The sequence below is a fragment of the Lotus japonicus genome, chromosome 3 (genome assembly GCF_012489685.1).
Source record: "Lotus japonicus ecotype B-129 chromosome 3, LjGifu_v1.2".
NCBI lineage: Eukaryota > Viridiplantae > Streptophyta > Magnoliopsida > Fabales > Fabaceae > Lotus > Lotus japonicus.
The window spans coordinates 6,358,372-6,377,168 of NC_080043.1; the positions used below are offsets into that span (position 1 = coordinate 6,358,372).

General features: G+C 37.5%; 1 protein-coding gene across 1 annotated transcript; it reads right to left on the minus strand.

Moving 5' to 3' along the window:
* Positions 1-6,677: 6,677 nt before the first annotated feature.
* On the minus strand, positions 6,678-10,095 carry LOC130742535 (zinc finger protein WIP2-like). Its single transcript, XM_057594631.1, has 2 exons — positions 9,264-10,095; positions 6,678-7,471 (listed from the first exon to the last, which is right to left on the minus strand). The coding sequence occupies exons 1-2, from the start codon at positions 9,885-9,887 to the stop codon at positions 7,034-7,036; spliced, it is 1,062 nt and encodes a 353-aa protein (XP_057450614.1). The 5' UTR covers positions 9,888-10,095; the 3' UTR covers positions 6,678-7,033.
* Between the last annotated feature and the right edge of the window lie 8,702 nt (positions 10,096-18,797).

The window sequence follows — 18,797 nt, forward strand, 5'->3', positions numbered from 1 at the left end:
ATCCCTCAAGAACTTCAGAGGGGAAAATTTCAGCTGTAGGTCCAAAGAAGCTCCACCATGAATGAAACCAATTTGGAAAAGAATATTTGTTGGTCCATTTAAAATAAATGAGCCAAGAATGTTTGAAACTTTTGTTTTGTAGACCAAGGATTATATTATCCCAAGCCCTGATATAGTCCCAATAATTAAAACCAACTGGGTCGAAATTCTGGGAGAACTTTTTGTAACTGTTTGGATTTGGTCCAAAGTCATTGGGACGAAGGACACGGAGGATTTGTAGTGTATAATGGGTAATTAGGGAATTATCATTTTTATCCCTAAAATGTTTGATTTCCACACTGTTTGTGTCAACCAAAATAAACTCATAGAATCTTTGGTTTTTGATTGGGTGAGTGGGATCAAGATGACTTGGGAAGAGCTTGGTACCAATTTTATTGGCCAGGTTAACTCCTCCAGAATTGTCCCACCATTCTGGTTCGATGAAGGTTTGGAATTTCATATCTGCTTTAGCCAAGTAACCTGAATTTGGGCTAGGTCGGGCAACTGGGCTAGGTTGGGCAACAACAACAGGTTTTTTCCCATCATAAGTTGCTAAGCTTCTGGTTCTATCAATAAAAGCTTGGAGGGATTGAATTTCTTGGTCATCATCTTTGTCAGCGATGCTGGCCCAAGATTTATTTGGAAGTTTGGTGAGGCCTTGAGGTATTTCATCTAAGCCTGCTTGTTTGAAGGCAAGGAGTGTTGGGATGGATAAAGCATAATCTGCTTTAGTTTGTTTTGGCTGGGAAGATTGGGTCTGAGCAGTGGGCTCAATTTTTTGGACAGTGGGTCCAGATTGGTGAGTAGTGGGCTCAGATAAGATTAAAGGGTCAGAGATTACAATACCTTTATTCTTTTCTCTGCTTTTGCCTCTTCCTCGTGAGGAGGAGGAGGAGGGGCCCCTGGAGGCCATGTTAGGTTCTTCCCTGCAAATATTCACGAGTAAGAAAATCAGGGAGAGAATTGTTAGATCCTTTTATATATTCAATATCGAAGTCAAAAACGCTTAAAATAGCTTGCCATCTGGCAAAGATATGTTTTGAAGCTAAGTTTTTGACATCTTTTTGTAAGATTTCTTTCGCAGATTTGCAGTCTACACGGACTAAGAGTTTTTGATTAATCAAATCAGATTGAAATTTTGAAATAGATAAAACAATTGCTAAAACTTCTTTTTTGACAGTAGAATAATTCTGTTGAGCAGGATTCCAATGTTTTGAAGTAAAAGCAATAATTTGTTCCTTGTCAAAAACCTTTTGTTTCAAAATACCACCAAAGCCAATATCAGAGGCATCAGTTTCAATAATTTTGAAAGCTTGAGGATTAGGGAGATAAAGACAAGGGAGATTCTTGACACGAAGTTTGATTTGCTTGACCACATTGGTATGAATATCGGACCAATGTGGAGGATCCTTCTTGAGTCTATCATGAAGGGGTTTGATTATGGTACTGAGTTGAGGACAGAAGTCCGCAACATAATTGAGACAACCCAGGAATCTTTGTAGTTGGGTTTTGTCAATGATTTGATCAGGGAATTTATCCGTGAACTCAATGGCTCTATTGATAGGAATGATGGTTCCTTGGTGGATGTTGTGACCAAGGAATCTGATTTTGGTTTGGAACAAACTGACCTTTGTCTTGGATACAGCCAAGCCATTCCTTTTGATTACAGAGATGAATGTATTGAGATGTTTGAAATGTTGATCTAAAGTTTGGGAAAAGATTAGAACATCATCAATGTAGACAATAGTGAATTTGGAATAAGGATTGAAGATTTCGTTCATAATCCTTTGGAATTCAGATGGGGCGTTCTTTAGCCCAAAAGGCATAACGTTCCACTCATACTGCCCAAAAGGAACAGTAAAAGCAGTTTTATACCTATCCTTCTCTTGCAATTGGATTTGCCAGAATCCATATTTCATGTCGAATTTTGAAAAGACCTTAGCATCATGCAGTCTGGCTAAGAGATCTTTCTTGTTGGGGATAGGATATCTAATCCAACAAAGGGCTTGATTGAGAGGTTTGTAGTTAATAACCAGCCTAGGGGTTCCCCGTTCTATCTCAGCTTGTTTGTTGACATAGAAGGCTGCACAGGACCAAGGGCTCTTACTCCTGCGAATAAGTTTCTTTTCAAGGAGATCATTGATTTCCTTTTGGCAGAAATGAAGAAGTTCTTCATTCATTTGAATAGGCCTAGCCTTGGTTGGAATCTGTTTGTCTGAAAAATCTTTTTCATAAGGAAGTTCCACCATATGGCTCTTCCTTTCCCAAAAGGCGTTGGGTAGATCAGAACAGATGTTAGATTGAATATCTTCCAAAATATTCTCAATCCTAGATTTGACAGAAGGTTGTTGTAATTGAACCTCAATGGTTTTGTAAGAGATTTCTTCCTTGAGGAAGTTAATCTGCTTCTCCTTGTAGGATATGACATTCAAAGTCATTTCTATGGGGGGTTCAGAGAATTTGAATAAAATCGGCTGTCCAAGATGCTGGACAGTAATGCCATCTACGTCAGTATTATAGGGGAAGAGCTTCTTAATGAAAGGGGTCCCTATAATGATTTTTTGACTCAAATTTCTGACTAACAGAAATGGAGTTTCGATTTCAAGACTACCATTTTTGATGATAGCTGAGGGGATTTTATACTTGATTTTTAGTCTAGATCCTTCGGCAGCGCTGAGCTTCTCAGTTGTTTTCTCAAAATATCTGGTGGGAATGAGTCCCTCCGAAATACAACTGGAATCTGCCCCTGTGTCAAAGAGGGCAGGGATTTCGAGAATAAAATCACCTATGAGGATTTTGACATGGATGAAGAATTTCTGAATGGTGACCTGGTTAATATTTTCCAGAAAGTCCTCGCAGTTGTCGTTAGGAGCTGGATTGGAATCAGGTACAGAAGAATCATCTTCCTCATAATTTCTAGTCAGTTTCTCCAAAATAAGCTGCTGACTGCTTTGGATTTGTTTGAGGCTTTTAACCTCAGTCTTAAGGGAATTGACTTCAGATTGGAGGTCTTGAATAGTGACGGGCTTGACCGTAGATTTCTCAAGACGCTTGAAAGTATCCCTAAGATTGAATTTATTAGTGGTTATAGGACTTTTGGGAGGCCTATCTTCAAGAGTAGACCTGAGGCGTTCCAAATAGATTTTCTTTTCCTCAGGATCAGGGATAGAATTAATGGCCCTGAAGAGTAGATCTTGTTCATTGGTCAAAGTGTTGATAGACAAGGTATTGACGGAGGATGATGATTGAGAATCATCATTCTGAATTTGATTTAGGTCTTCAGAGACCTCATAATCCGAAGGATTAGATTCTTCTTCATCAGAAGTTTGAATGAGAAGATTGTTGATCTTGTCTTCGATCTCAGGTTCAAGATGAAGCTCAGAGATTCTCTTTTTGAGTCTGCAATACCTGCTAATATGGCCCGGCTTGCCGCAGTTGTAGCAGGTAACATCTTTTCCTTGAGAGGGTCTAGTCTCAGGAGGGTTCTTTGGAATTTGCGAAGGTTTTGATCTAGGCTTGGGTTTCCTATGATCATTCCTGCTAGATCTCTTTCTCCATTGTTGTCTGGGAGGAGGATCTTGCTTTCTGGGTTTAGGTTTCTTGGGACAACCTTGAATACCAAATTGTTCGCAGAAAGTACCCAAGTCCCTGCGATTCTGAGACTTCTCCATAGTGAGTTGCTGTTGGATTTTGTCGTCCTGACAGATTTTGAGAGCAACTCTTTGAATGATAGCTATGAGCTGTCCATAACTAAGGGTATGATAAGGGATTTCTCCCCCCGGATTTTGGCTTCTAAGTTTCTCACGAACTTTGTCGCCAAAAGATTTAGGAAGACCGACCAGGAATTTCTCTTTCCAGAAAGCTTGTTGGCTGTCTTCTCGGGTGTAAACCCTGGTCAAGAAGGTATCCTTATACCACCTGAAATCACCCAAAGATTTGCACTTAAGATTGGACAAAAGATCACCAGATCTGTCCTTGATGAGAGAAGGATCTCCAACAAAATGTTGGGCTATGGTAAAGATTAAGGAGTTGACAGCATCAGAGATGAATTTGCCATCTTCCATGATAGGATTGCCTTCTTCATCCGTCTTGACAGCATTTAAGATCTGATCCTTCTCGTCTTGAGTGAGATAATTATCCCACCAACCTTTGAGCTGGCCACAGAAACCAGCAACCAAGACTTCAACGATAAGAGATTCAGGACAATTGTTGGCGGTAACATAGGCAGTGGCTACCATAGTCATATTTTGGAGGATTTTGGTGATGCCATACTCGTTTTCACCATCAATATTCCATTCATAGACATTGTTGGCACTGAAGCTTTTGAAGTTTGAAGATTCTTCTAAAAGAAGATCAGGAGCAGTAGCTCTAGGATAGTAGAGCTTGGTTTCTTTTCTCCACTGATTCTTAGAGTTGTGAATGACAGTATTGACCGGAATACTTTTGATAGATTGAACGTTAGACTTCATAGATTGAATATCAGAATCAGACTCAACCTTACCATCTTCAATATTATTTAAAGAAGTAGAGGTATTACGAGTAGAAGTACGAGTTTTAGGAGGAGGAGGAGCAGTAATAGTGGGATTAGAAACTGCTTCCGGAGTAGGTTCCGGAGTCTCAGGAGGTTCCGGAGTCTCAGGAATAACTTGTTTGAGAAGCTGAAGTTGCTCTACCACCTTTTGGAGGAGCTCATTGTCAGATTCCTTTTTTGCTCGAAGAGTTTGAGCCGAGTGTCTGGAACGGCTACTGATTTGAAAGGGTTTGAAAAGAGGTTTTTCAAGCTGGCATCCCTTAGGGATATCAAGATTAGAAGGGGAAGGTTCAATCTTGACCTTTTCTTTTCCTTTCCTGGAAGAGCAATCCTGCACTTGGGATTCTCCAAGAATTTGAAGATACTTATTGGTATAATTGGATTGTTCCATGAGGTCTTTGATGTCTTTTCCAGTGACATCACCTTCTTCTTTCCTAGTCTTGAAGGGAGAAGCTAGGACAGGTGTAGATTGGGCTCCTTTAAGAAGGAAAGGAGTTTTAGGTGGCAGGTTAGAAAGGGTTTCTTTTCCATCCTTATGCTGCCATTTAACCATGTCAATTTGGAAGGGGTAAGATTTCCAATTCTTGTTGGCATAATCTTGAAACCATTCAAAAAAAAAAGATGTTTTGCTGGGTTTTCTCAAGGAACCCATAGAATTTTTCTTGGATCTTCTTTCTCTTTTCACCCTGATACTTTGCAAAGAACCATTATCTTTGCTGAGTCCATCGGTCAGAGTAGAAATCTGCCTTGATACTTCCTTTGTCGATGACGAATTCAGTAGTGATTGCTCCAATGAAATCAGAAGTTTCTCCAGGGGTTTCTAGAGAAGAATACGTGGGAGATAAGGTGGATTGATGTTCTTCATCACCCTTGTCATAGGTAGTCTTGACAGGAGTGGTATTGACATATCCAGCCAAATGGATAGTAGATCCGTCATGAGAGAGGGAAGGTCGAGCGCTAGACTCGGGTTGGTTCCTTCTAGTCATAGAAAAAGATCTTCTGGACATGGCAGATTGGAAATCAGAGGATGTCCTAATAGATCTAGGGATGGAGAAAGAATTTCTTCTATCAAAGATGAGATCTACTTGGCCAGATTGGTGTTGGACAATTTTACGAAACTCAGGATTTTCAACAGGTTGGGCTGGAGTAGCCTTTTCCAAAGACCATTTCTCTGGAAGGGTGATATCACTCCATTGGATGGTTTTGGGAACAATAACGTTTGCCTTATCATAATCTGTAAGGAAAAGAGTTGTTTCTCCAGATTTCTCACAATTGGTTCGCAAGAAATAAGATTTGATAGAGTTCATTACCTTGTATTGAACCCTGTAGATTAAGGAGATGGGAATGGAATCCTCCTTCATATCAAGGCCGTGAAACTTGATATTTAGGAAGAGGACATCAAGGATGTTTTTATCTTCCAGACTAACAGTTAGATCTGGGAAGCAATTGAAAAAGATTGGTCCATTACTCAGGCTGGTTTCAACAGTTCCTAAGAGGGAGTCATGGAATTGATTATGTCTAACATCCCTAAGACAAAGGAGTACAGCGATGTCAAGAGACTTTCTGGTTAGGGGTTTAAGACCAACTTGAACACTACCTATATGAAGATAGTTAAAGTTCTTGCTGATATGTTCTTTGATGCTTTTCTCGGAAAGCAGATGGATTTCTTCATCATCAGATCTGAGCTTGTAGGTTTGCTCAACGGTTTTGATAATGAAATCTGATCGTTTGAAAAAGGATCCGTTTGGTTTGTAGATCTCAGCATGAGAAATTTTTGGAATTTCCCAGTTGTCAAGATCTTGATTGATATCTTCAAAATGAATTTCTTCTTTGAAGACAGATTTGGATAATTGATTGGATTGATGAGGATGATCGATAGAAGAAGAAGAGGGTTGGAAAGATCTGAAAGAAAGCTTAGAAGAGAAAGAGCGAAGCATCAAAAAAGGTAGATCTTCCTCACCCGTAAGTATCATCGCCATCACCTGGTTCTATAGAAACAGATAAATAAATTAGAAATATAAGTTAGGTTCTGCGTTGTTCTTAATAGTTGAGCAGTATAGATCTGGATCAGACTTAAGCCACCACAAAAGGAAACTAAACAAGGACATTAAAAATATTCAGAACTTAATAACATGTCTGTAGTATGGCCAATATAGACTTACTGCCACACAGGGACTTACTGCCTTCAACGCCTCCGCTGCAGAGATGATCATAAGTCTGAATAGTAATAATCCTAGAAGGTTTTCAAAAGAGCTTTCATATCCTAGTACACATTGCTAATTAATAAGCATGTTACCAAAAATTAATAAGCAACCAACGTTTTAATTATTGAAAAGCTACAACATAAGAAAGTTACAAACATAAAAGAAAAGGCTAATAGGAAATTCATTAGCCAACAATTATTACAAGCATGTATGTGAAACCGGATATGAAAAATTAACCTTGATCTTAGTTTTCCAACTTTCACAGTGAGCTTTCCTCATCATGTTCATTTTCAGAAGCTGCTTCATCTTCTTCTTGCAAGCAATCAACACCAAGAGCTCCATGGCCATAGCCAAAGGCTTTGATGTGGTCCTTGAGAGACCTTTTGTGTTTGAAATCAGACCCGCATAAACAATACCATATTTTGCCGCAATTCTTCTCATGCGTTCTCCAATCGCCTTTCACTGCGAAAGCTTTGCCACATTTTCTGCACATGTAGGGTTTGATGCCATGCTTTCTCTTGTAATGTGTTTGGAGAGTTCTGAAGTCCTTGAGAGGCCTTGCTCTTGGGTGGTCAATGTTGTGCTTGCAACCTGGTGCACAACAAAAGCATGGAAGCCTTAGCATAGCTGTTGGCTGTGTTCCTTTTAGAGAATCAGGCCCCTTTCTGTATTGAGATCCATGTCCCCACATATGCATCTGAAAAGCCAAGAGATATTTATACTCCCCTCAATGAAACAGAATTAACAATTATTATGACTCATGATCAGTATGCACTCTATAACCAACTTGTGTTTTGTTGTCCCTTCAGAGTTGTGTTGTACATCTCAGCATGAAATTTAATCAAAGGTCCTTCCTAATTTCAGCATATAATTACAAATTAAATATGAAACTATCCAAACTAAAAGTAAAATTTTGTAACATGATAAATTAAGATGACTGAATATATTTGAGTAGGAAGTGCAATTTTGATATATTTACATCTAACTCTCTTACATCCAATTTTCACTTAGTTTTTTTTTCAGCTCTATTCTCAGTTTATATGATTTCGCACATCATATATCTCTCTTAACCTCTCTCTTCTATTTCTATCTCTTTAAAATAGGAGGTGGAATAGGTGCCAACAAAACGATTTGCGTGTATATATATTTAGATGCATATATAAAATTCCTTTGGGCTATAGTTTCCAACTTCCACAGAGAGAAGTTGAGTATGCTAAATAAAACGCAAGCTAGTCAATATGAAAGGTGATTAACATAGATTTGCAGCTGATACAACTTTGATATATAAACAAATATTGATACATTCGCATTTCAACGTTTATCTTTTATCTCAATTTCCCTTTTTTGTCTTTTTATCTCTCTTTTTTCTTATAATATCACTCATCACAATTCATATTTTTCTCTCTATTCTCTCTTAATTCATTCTTTGTGTGGGTGAATATTAAGTAATATTAAGTGTGAACATACCATTGATCTACAGACAGGTGCATTTTCTCTTTCATCTTGGCTACTCATCTTTTTTCTTCTTTATTTTTTTTTTCTTTTCCAATTATATTGTCCATCATTTCTCTCACTTTTCTTTTTTACTCACTTAAGATATAGATGGAAATGGGATATGAGCATATCATCGGTGTTCCTGACATTTCTAGTGTGCAAAATAAGATCTCGCAAAATGTTTGTACAATTTAATTTGTTCAGATATCAAACAAGGTTTCTTAATATATCCTACTTAAATTATATCTGGGGTGTGAGAGATTGTGGAAACATCGATCTGTGGTTAATTACTATGTCCTCAAGAGAATTATTGTGTGTACTTATGAGGTTTCACATATGATCTTATCACTGACATGTGCCTATCAATGAATATATTTTCTACTGTGCTGTGCTTTGAAAAGACTGTAGTGAGTGCAGACTTTTAATGAGGAACATCTGAATACTGAAAGAAACACTGCTGTTAATAATTTTTTGTTTTGCTCATTCACTTGTTGTCAGGTGCAGCCCAGTGTTTTAGATGGCATAAAATTAGAAGGAAAATATTTCAAGAAGTGGTTTCTTTTTTTGAAGAAAACAAGACATATTTACAGTTCTGAGTCTGAGACCAAATATTAGTTCATAAATGAATGAGCAGGAAAACCAAATTATAAAATGAGAAGAAGATGCAAAAGAAGATATTGCAAATTAAAAGGGATGAACAGAAAACCCAAATTATAAAACACATAATAAGTAACCTAGCACTCCAATTTCACTCAAATAGTAAAGATATAGAAATATAGAAGTGACAGAAATAAGGGATATAACTAATGCGATGGAAAATGAAAAGAAATAAAAAACAGAAAATGAGAGAAAATAAGACGGAAGGAACAGATGAATGTGAATAAATCCTATATATTTAAATTATAGGAACAAATAAAACAGAAATATGACTGAGTACTGACACAAGACTAAGAAGGGTAGATGGGTGTTAAATTATGATCTAAATGGGACCGTACCTGAAGATTATTGTATCTGTTGAAAGTTTTAGAGCACACAGAACATGCGAACTGTGTAGGACCAATGAGTATCTGAGAAGGGGTAGGAATCCAATACTGGCCCTTGTTCAATCTTTCCAAAGATTGTTCAGAAATCATATTAACTTCTTCTCTTTGGGCCATTTCTAGAGAAGTGGAACTCATCCTTGAAGTTGAACCCAGATCAGAAGAAGTACTCATCCTTGGAAGCCCTATGCGTAGGGAAAAATTCACAGTTACATCTTCTTCGTCCTCATCATCATCTTCATGTTTGTCCTCTTCCACTTCTATTCCAATGTTAATGTTTGAGAGTTCATTGTTTTGCTGGTTTGTGAGGCTCAACTTGTTGATGAGTGGAAGGGCTTCTCTGAGAGGAGGTGAAAGGGGTCTTGCAGAGGAAGATGAGGCTGAAGATAAAGGAATTTCAAACATGTTGTTGGAGTAAATGGGGGGGTAGGGTGACCATATGTTGGATTGAGAAGGAGGAGAATAAGAAGAGGAAGAAGATGAAGAGTAGTGAGGGTGGTGGAGCATGAAGTTGAACCATTCATCATAAGAATTAGGTTGAGGATCTGACATGGTGAATGTTTGATGTGGTAAAGGCATTTGGTGATGGTATATATGCTACTTTGGTGATTTATAAACATATTGCGTGCATGTGTGTGTAGTGTGTGTTAAGAGAGAGAGAGAGGGAGAGGGAGAGAGAGAGAGGATATTATGTGGGAAAATGGAGAGCCATAAGCTTAATTGTAAGTAAGTTTCAAGTAAAAAAGCAAAGCAAAAGTGTATGGAAAGTCAAGAAATTACCCCCTGCATGACAATAAGAGAAATTAAAGGCGAAAGGGAAAGGCAAAGGTAGAGTCAGAGTTTAGAGTTGCAGGTTGTCTCCCAGGGGATAGATAAGAGTATGTTACACTGCCACGCACACACAAGGAGGGATGGATGTACAAGAAAGAGAGAAAGAGAGTGGATCATGTTAATTTTAAGGGCGGTGCTGGTTGAACAGCAGGATTTGTGTATGTGGACATTTAAGCGACATACGAGTTTGTGGTAGTTTTTTATCATTACAAAATCTAAAAATACTATGAGAAATTCGTGAATCAAGGTCAAAATTTGGCGCCAACCTCTATGCTAGTGTTGAGTTTTGCTCGTCAGCGTTGGTCAAGTTGATGCTAAACATTGATTTTTATTTCTATTCCATTCAAAAGCAAACTCCATGTGAATATGATGTGGGTGAATACAAGTCATGCTTTGAAATAAAAGAGAATTTCAAATCAGCTTTATCTATGACCTAGGAAGTAATGAGTAATAGAACTAAGAATCTCATTGAGAGTTTGATTCTGGCATAAGATGATCGCTAACAACATGCCTTACACATGAAGTCGAACTAGAAATACTGTTTCCAATGGTGGACAAGTGAGTAACACATGATAACATACCCTTGTGAGGGGAACAACAACTTGAACGGTTGTTAATACCCTGGGAGCAAAATGAGCAATCTGCCCAAGGAGGGGCTTGTGCCTGATTAGATAGTTTGCGAGGCAATAGCTTACCAAGGCAATGATTAGTAGCTGGTCCAAGAGGATGATCAGCCATAGTGGGAATGAGACACGATCCAGACTTCTACGCCAGTAATGGTGGACACACGAGTTTTTCATGGTTTTTTAGCCTCACAAAGCCTAGAAATACTAAAAGAAAGTCGTAAATCAGCAAAATTTAGCGTGGCCCCAATGCTCTTATTGAATTTTACTCGTCAGCATTATTCAAACCGACGCAAAGCTAACGAAAATAAGCGTTGATTTTTAATTGTGCTCCACTTAAAAGCGAACTCCAAAAGAATATGAAGCGCATGGATATAAATAATGCTTTGGAATAAAAAAGGGTTCTAAATTAGCTTCGTCTACAAACAAGGAACATGTAAGTAATGCAACAAGGAATCTCATGGATAGTTCGATCCTAATTCAAAATGAGCGTTGGTGGCATGCCTTAAACATGCAAGTCGAACGACAAGTGGTGCTCCAAGTGGTAAACGGATGAGTAACACGTAAGAACATGCCCTTGGGAGGGAAAAGCATCTAGAAACGACTACTAACACCTCATAAGTTGAAGATCAAAACAAGGAATCCGCCCGAGGAAGGGCTCGCGTTTGATTAGCTAGTTGGATAGTCAATAGCTCACAAAGGCAATGATCAATACCTGGTCGGAGAGGATGATCAACCACACTAAATAAGACCTAGACTCCTTCGACAGTAGTGGTGGATACACGAGTTTATGCTGGTTTTTTACCCTCACAAAACCTAAAAATACTAGGTGGTTGAAGGCTCGTGAGATTCTATTATTACTCATGATGGGGTCTTCATATCAATAAGTTAGCATTGATCAAACCGACACTAAAAGAAACAAAAAATTGCATTCCATTAATTATCAAGTTAGAGTCGGCATGTACAACCGTTGTTTTAAAAACTAATTAGTGTATGATGTAGTGCTATGTTTATGGCGTCACCATAGATTCGGCTAGACGATGGTAATAGTAGCGTCAACTAAGGAATTGTCGCTAGAGCATTGGCTTCAATCTATTTAATGTGAGCCACAACACTATATTAAATCAATTGTAGTGTCAGCTTTTGCTTCATTTGCATCGGCTAAAAAAGTGATGCTAATAAGCGTTTTTTTTAATGAAGCATGTAATTCTCAAAAATATTTTCATATCGAACATTTATAAATTTTTGGAAAGATAAATTGCATTCGCCGGGAATTAAATCCCTAAACCTCCTCACCTCAATCTATATATCCCTTAGCTTTTACCACTTCAGCGATCATTCGAGGATATATAATATATTATTGTTTAATTGCAAGTTATATATTGTATACAAGTAGCAGTCTAATTTCGGCGTCATCATTAAGTATGAAAGAATAGGAATCCAATCCTGTCTAGGGGAAAAACTTAGGGGAAGAGGAAATTTAATACGAATATTAAATTTATACATCTTAATGGTGCTGATAAAGACATGTACTACCCTGTAGAAAACGACATGTACATTGTCGTTTCATTCTTATAATTTAAGCCTGCAGATTTTAGTGAACCCTTCCTCTAGTGAAACTTCATTGCTTTTGTCATTTAGACACTAGGAAGAAGTTTCCAGTACTAAGATGATTTAAACACGTGGAGCATTATCAAGCACTAGATTTTGAAGAGGGTAGTCGGCACAAACTGTGAGCTTGAAAATGAAAGGCAAAGTTTGAAAATACATCCTTCGGTCATTATTATAAGCAAAAGTTAGTTTTTTAGATTCATTTAATAAATGATGTAGACTATTTTAATGACCACATATATCATTTATTGAATGAATTTAAAAAACGAATTTTTGCTTATAATAATGACCGGATGATATAGTGGCTAGGTGGGAGAATAGTGAGCATTAAAGCCATCATAGATAGTGATAGATTAATTAAAGTTATAAACTGTATATTAGTAAGAGACCCCAATTGATCACTAGAGAAAAGATTTCATGGGGTATTAACCTTGGGCAACAAAGGCTAATGATCAGATTTTGGGTGGAGCTCTCCATTAAGATTTAAAAATTGAGGCATGTGATCAATTATTGGCACCATATATTTATTGAGTTGAAAAGTATGGTACGAGATATGTACGATTTTAAAAATAAAATACTCATGCCTAAGACCTTATTTACAAACTAAAAAGTAAATAATTAAGAGTCCGTTCATATTGATAGTGACATGGAAAATGGTTTGTTCCAACTGCTATTTGTATACTATATGCACACTTCACTCACATGAGAGTTCATGCATCATTAATGAAAGTGCTCTATTAGCATCTAAATATAAAATACCGCTTAAATGTTAAGTCGATTAAGCCGACATCATGTTGCATCGTCTAAATGATAATTATTTTCGGTCGATGCATATGCAAAATTTGACTTTTGGATTTGTAGCAGCAGTTTACAAGTGACACTACTTTTGCTAGTGAACTTTGCATGGGCAATGGCCAACGCAAAGTGGCCATTGTACGACGCCATTGTGCATGGCCCAAGGTCTAGCGTCAGCTTTAACCAGCTTTAAAATGACATCGTACAACCAAACAACATGACTTTACGGTTAGCAAATGTTAACTGTTATTGTTTCTCTACCCCACCCCATTATAAGCTTCCTTCTCTTATAACTCCCTTATCTCTCTGCCTCTGTCGCCGCACCCTCACGCTCTTCCCATCGGTCGTATCTTTTTTCTCTGCTGCCCTCACCTCTCCTGTTGGCCCTTCTTTCTTCTCTGACCCTTTTCCCTCCACTTTTTGTCGTGTACCCCTTGACCCTATTCCATCAACATCTCCCTCAGCCCTTTCGTCCTCACCACCCCCAACCCGACGCTGCCTTCACCATCATCATCTCCCTTGACCCCTTTTTTCCTCTAGCACCCTCTCTCTCTCTCTCTCTCTCTCTCTCTCTCTCTCTCTCTCTCTCTCTTCTTTAACCTTCCTTTGACGGCGCCACCAAACCTCCGTACTTCCTCCACCACTGGATCCTTCTTCCTCTCTCTGTTTTCACTCATTTTTTCCTCATATCTCCATCTGCATTTTTATCACGATATCTATTATATTACTCATTTCTCTCTTCTCTTTTTTACCTCACACTAAGTGTGAGTGAAACTAAAGCGTGAATGGAGTATTATTCTTTTTTATGGATATATCATGAGACGCCCCAAGGACATCCCATCACAGCCATCGCACCTGGCTAAAAGTACTACTTTATTATGACAAATAGTTTTTGAGTTGTTTTACTTTTGTGAATGACTTGGAGAGCATGATGGAGCACATAAGTTCACACAGTGGAAAACGTACATGCAAATTAAATAACACTCTCACGCTTAAGTTGGCTAGATAAAGAATCCTCCAAGTATAGAAGAATGATGTATGAGCAATTATGAGAAATGCTTAAGTTATAGAATGACCAAAAATCTTTTTTTTTTGAAAGATGGAAGTAGCATAAATAGAAGAAACAAGACTTGGGAACAGAACCCTCCCAAGTGGATTCGGAAACAAAAGAGAACACAAACAAGAGCTACAAAACAAAATAAAGAAGCAGCAAAACCAAAGTTATAGAATGACCAAAAATCTATTTATAGAGTTCGATATGAATGATAATGTACATGTGTTTAACCTTTATTTAATCATTATAAATAGTTTTCGTGACAGTAGCTTTTCTTTTGTGGTCTCGAATAGTTAACTCTCAAATAACTTATCCTGACTAGTTGAGTTGGACGAGTTAATATTTTACCTTGGTTGCTCTAGCTGACCAGCCTAACATTCACTTGGTTGTGAGCCTTTTGATGGTCGGTCAAGACAATAATGGGCTGTGTTGTGTGACTATTTTGGTCAGTCAAAACGTACATAATGAGTAACATGATAGAAAGAAGAAAGATATAAAAGGAAATTGAGTAGAAATGAAAAAATTTGGGTATTGAATAAAGGTTTAATACATCAGAAGACCCCTGTAATTGTAAAGGGAATTAAATCCAGGGCCTAGAAAATTTTGGCATCAAATTGGGTCCCTAGAAAAAAAATTTTAATTCAATTAAGACCAAAGTGTGCCAGCCTTCAATTTTATCTCAGTCATTAATTCCACGTGGTGTTTATTATTATTTTTTAGTTAAAAAAATAATAAACAATTATTTTTAATTCCAACTCAATTAAATAATCAGAAAAAAATTTAAAAAACTTAATAAATAACCTAATCTAATAATCCTTAACTAAACAAACTAATAATCTAACTAATAAATTAATCTAATAATCTAACCTAATCTAACTATAACCAATCCCTAATTAAAATCTTTCATCCCCAAATTGAACATTCATCTTCTTCCAACCCCTCACTGCACCACCAGTCCACCACCATATCTCTCCCCCATAATTCACTCCCTCCGCCACAATCATCACCTCCACCACCAAATCATTTTCACCCAGCCATCTCAACCCCCATCACCAGAAATCCAGAAGATAAGAAGAATGAAACCCAGAAGAAAAGAATCAATACTATAAGATCCATCAATTTTGAATACCAAACCCACCAACCCACTGCCATCATCAAAGTTTTGAGTTTTTACGTTCAAGATCCTGGTATTTGATATTCAAAACACTAAAGCCCCATGTTTACACGTTTAGAACCTTGAAAGGCAAAAGTTCAGAACATAAAAACCCAAACTTTTTTCTATCAAAACGCCAGAAGAGGGTGGTGTGGGAGGAGAAGAGAGGAAGAGGGGAAGAGAGGTGGCTGTGAGAAGAGATAGAATAGAGGAAGAAGATGAACATAACACATAATGAAGAAAATGAACGAATTCTTTTGGATTTTTCACTTTTTTGTTTTTCAGAAGAAAAAAAACTAATTTGTTTTTTTAAAAAAAGAAAAAACTGGGAATTACTAACTAGCATAAAATTAAGGATTAATATTGATTTTCAATTAATTATAACATGTGGCATTATTTAGATTTAAAAAAAATAAAAATGTCACGTGGAATTGCTGACTAGGATAAAATTGAAGTCTGGCAGCATTTGTCCTTAATTGAATTAAAAAAAATTCTTAGGGTCCCAATTTGATGCGAAAATTTTACAGGCCCTAGAACTGATTCCCTTTACAATTACAGGGATCTTCTAATGTATTAAGCCTTGAATAAATTGAAACTCTTAACGTATATCATATAAATTATGACTGCCAACAAGATGTTAATCTAATGATAAGCAAATTACAAATTAAAAAATCAGGAAAAACATTTGTTGCGATTCGGGAATGCATTAGTCTTGACTTATATAATGAGGGTGGAGACACCGTTCAAAACAAACTACAAATTGCGACCCCATAGTCAAATTCTTGAAATTCTGATTAGCAGGTGCCATCTGCATCAAAAGGATAATACAAGGGTCACAGCACCATTGTGAGCCGAAAATGTTGGTTCCGGGACAAGATGCTATATTCTAGCTGTTATATCTTCCGAGTTCCTTTCTGTTCTTCAGCAATTGCTAGCCCCACTGGCCTATACCACCAGAGCACCTCAAGTGACATACATAACAAGGTCCTTTTAACCAAAGAAATTGTCTCTAGTCTCTAAATGAGTTGCTGTGTACCCTTAAGAATGAAAGTGATGGATCAACGGAGGGAGCTGCAGAAGACTCCTTGTATAATAAAATGGCCAGTAAGTGGGATATTATTGGACTCAAACTTTGGTTAAAAGTGGGTACAGGTGAGAGTGACAGAAGAGAGGAGCCATATATGCATGGGAATATGAACAAATCATGATAGGAACTCACTGTTCACATACACATATAACGTCATAATTCTCATGTCAGTGCATAATTGCTTCAATTCCAGCTGCTGCTAGCTCTTCATTCTTTTAATGGGGAGACACAATGATCGGCCAGTTTCACTCTTGTTCTTTTGGATAAACAGGGAATTCATTCATCAAAATGGACAAAAAAGAAAGTTGCAAATCGAGAAAAGAATATTGTTACATGAGCACAGTAAAATTCTACATATATCAGCAGATATGGTTTTTAAGTTGTTTAGTGCAAGGAAATGAAGTAGATCATATAGAACAAGAAGCGAATTGTGAATTAAATAAAATTAAATTAAAAGAGAAAAAATGCAGGCTGTGTGCTTCTTTGCCTAAGATTTCTTTTGCTTCCTGATAAAAACGCATGGTGCAACTCAACATGCTCCATGATGTACTAGCTTACTTTTTTTTTTGATAAGCCAAAAAATATATTGAAGAGAAGTACAAGGGGTTCTTCAACCCAATACAATGAGAGCTATAAATAGCTACAAAGATTACACCTCAAGTTACATAAGAAGGAAAAAAGAAAAAAAAACCCTTGGGAGCAAGGCTGTGCAAATAATGCCTCATTAAAACCGATGTACTAGCTTACTTATTCCTGAAAAAAAAGGTGGCACGGTTGTCTTATACGTACCATTTCTCAAGTTTCATATCTTCAAGGTAATTCAGAATTATTACTGATCAGCTAGCCAACTTGTTGACATGAGTGATAGAGTATAAAAGTTTGGGAAAAGTATAGACATCATCTACCAACATTGCCTACACTTTGTATGGTATAACATGTGTAATGGTGGAGATTTAGTTACAATCCTGGTAGAGCATAGGATTTGGTGATAGTGAAAAACATCATTTTGGATTAGGGCGATTCAGAGTCCATCATAGGATTTGATGGGTGCTTTGTAACAAAGAAGTGATGTGCTTCTTTTTGTATTCTTGAGAGTCTTGGTGTCAGACTTAGCGAACATCAGTTAATTAGTGGGAAATTTTCCACATCAGAAAGCTGGACTGGACGTAGCCTTCGGTTGGTGAAGATGAATCAGGATTCATAGGGTTTGGATTTACTGAGAAATTCTTAGTGTTTTCATCTCACAATGTTTATATTACATCGATCTCACATATTTCTTAAGCATAAGTGGGTTAAAACTTTGATATTGAATTGCATTACATACCAAGTTGGTTTGAGGCGACCCAAAGGATCCACATCTAAGTGGATTACGTGTTGGCCAGCCGAGACGACTAAAAATGGCTTTCATCTCGTCCAACTTACCGCCGAGGAAACTTAAGTTGTCATTCTCATAATACCATTATAAGGTTTCATGCGGGAATCGTAATCTCAGAAGACATACATAAAAAACTCCATCAAGGCTCAACGATTCGAGTATGATTTTTACCATGTCTCTAAATCTAGGCTTCATTATTCATATATATTTACATAAACATTACTCATTTTGTTATCTCGTTGTTTTTTATGATTATGAATTTCTCTATTGACACTCTCATAGTGAGTATATTTACAAGTACCTTCCCCTGCGATGTCAACATCACCGCGTCCGCCGCGCCGAAAAATCCATTAGAACCGTGCACCACCGCAGAAGATTCAACCATCCGGTAGCTCAGATTCTTGAAGAACAAGTCCAAAAGACACTAATTTTTAGAGCAACGCGTAAAGCTTATGTGGTGTCTTTAAAAGCTGAAAGCAGATGAAAATTCTCTTGCCAGATTAGCTACGCGTATTGTGGCATAAAACGGACCTTGAAAATAAAGCACCAGAGAGCAGAGGGGATCGAGACATCTTCCATAGGATTCAGGGTCATTTGATGACTTTACTATTGAGGTGGAGCCACCAAATAACCTTAAACTGTGACAACTGAGAAGAAACTTCCCCATAAGTATGCACAAGACATTAAGGGGATTTGGGTTTGGCACCCCACCCTTTAGGCTACGCGCCCCAGCATTTTTTTTTTATTCCAAAACTACCCATCGGTAAATGATTTGCCGATGTCAAAATACCAATCGGTAAATCATTTACCGTTATTGTTCCTCAGTATGAACACCTTCATCCCATTACCCAGAACACGAAGAACAATATCGGTTAATAATTAACCGATTCTAATATTGTATCGGTATATCATTTACCGATTTGTAATCTGGAAGTTTGATCACCTTTTCACCATTACTCC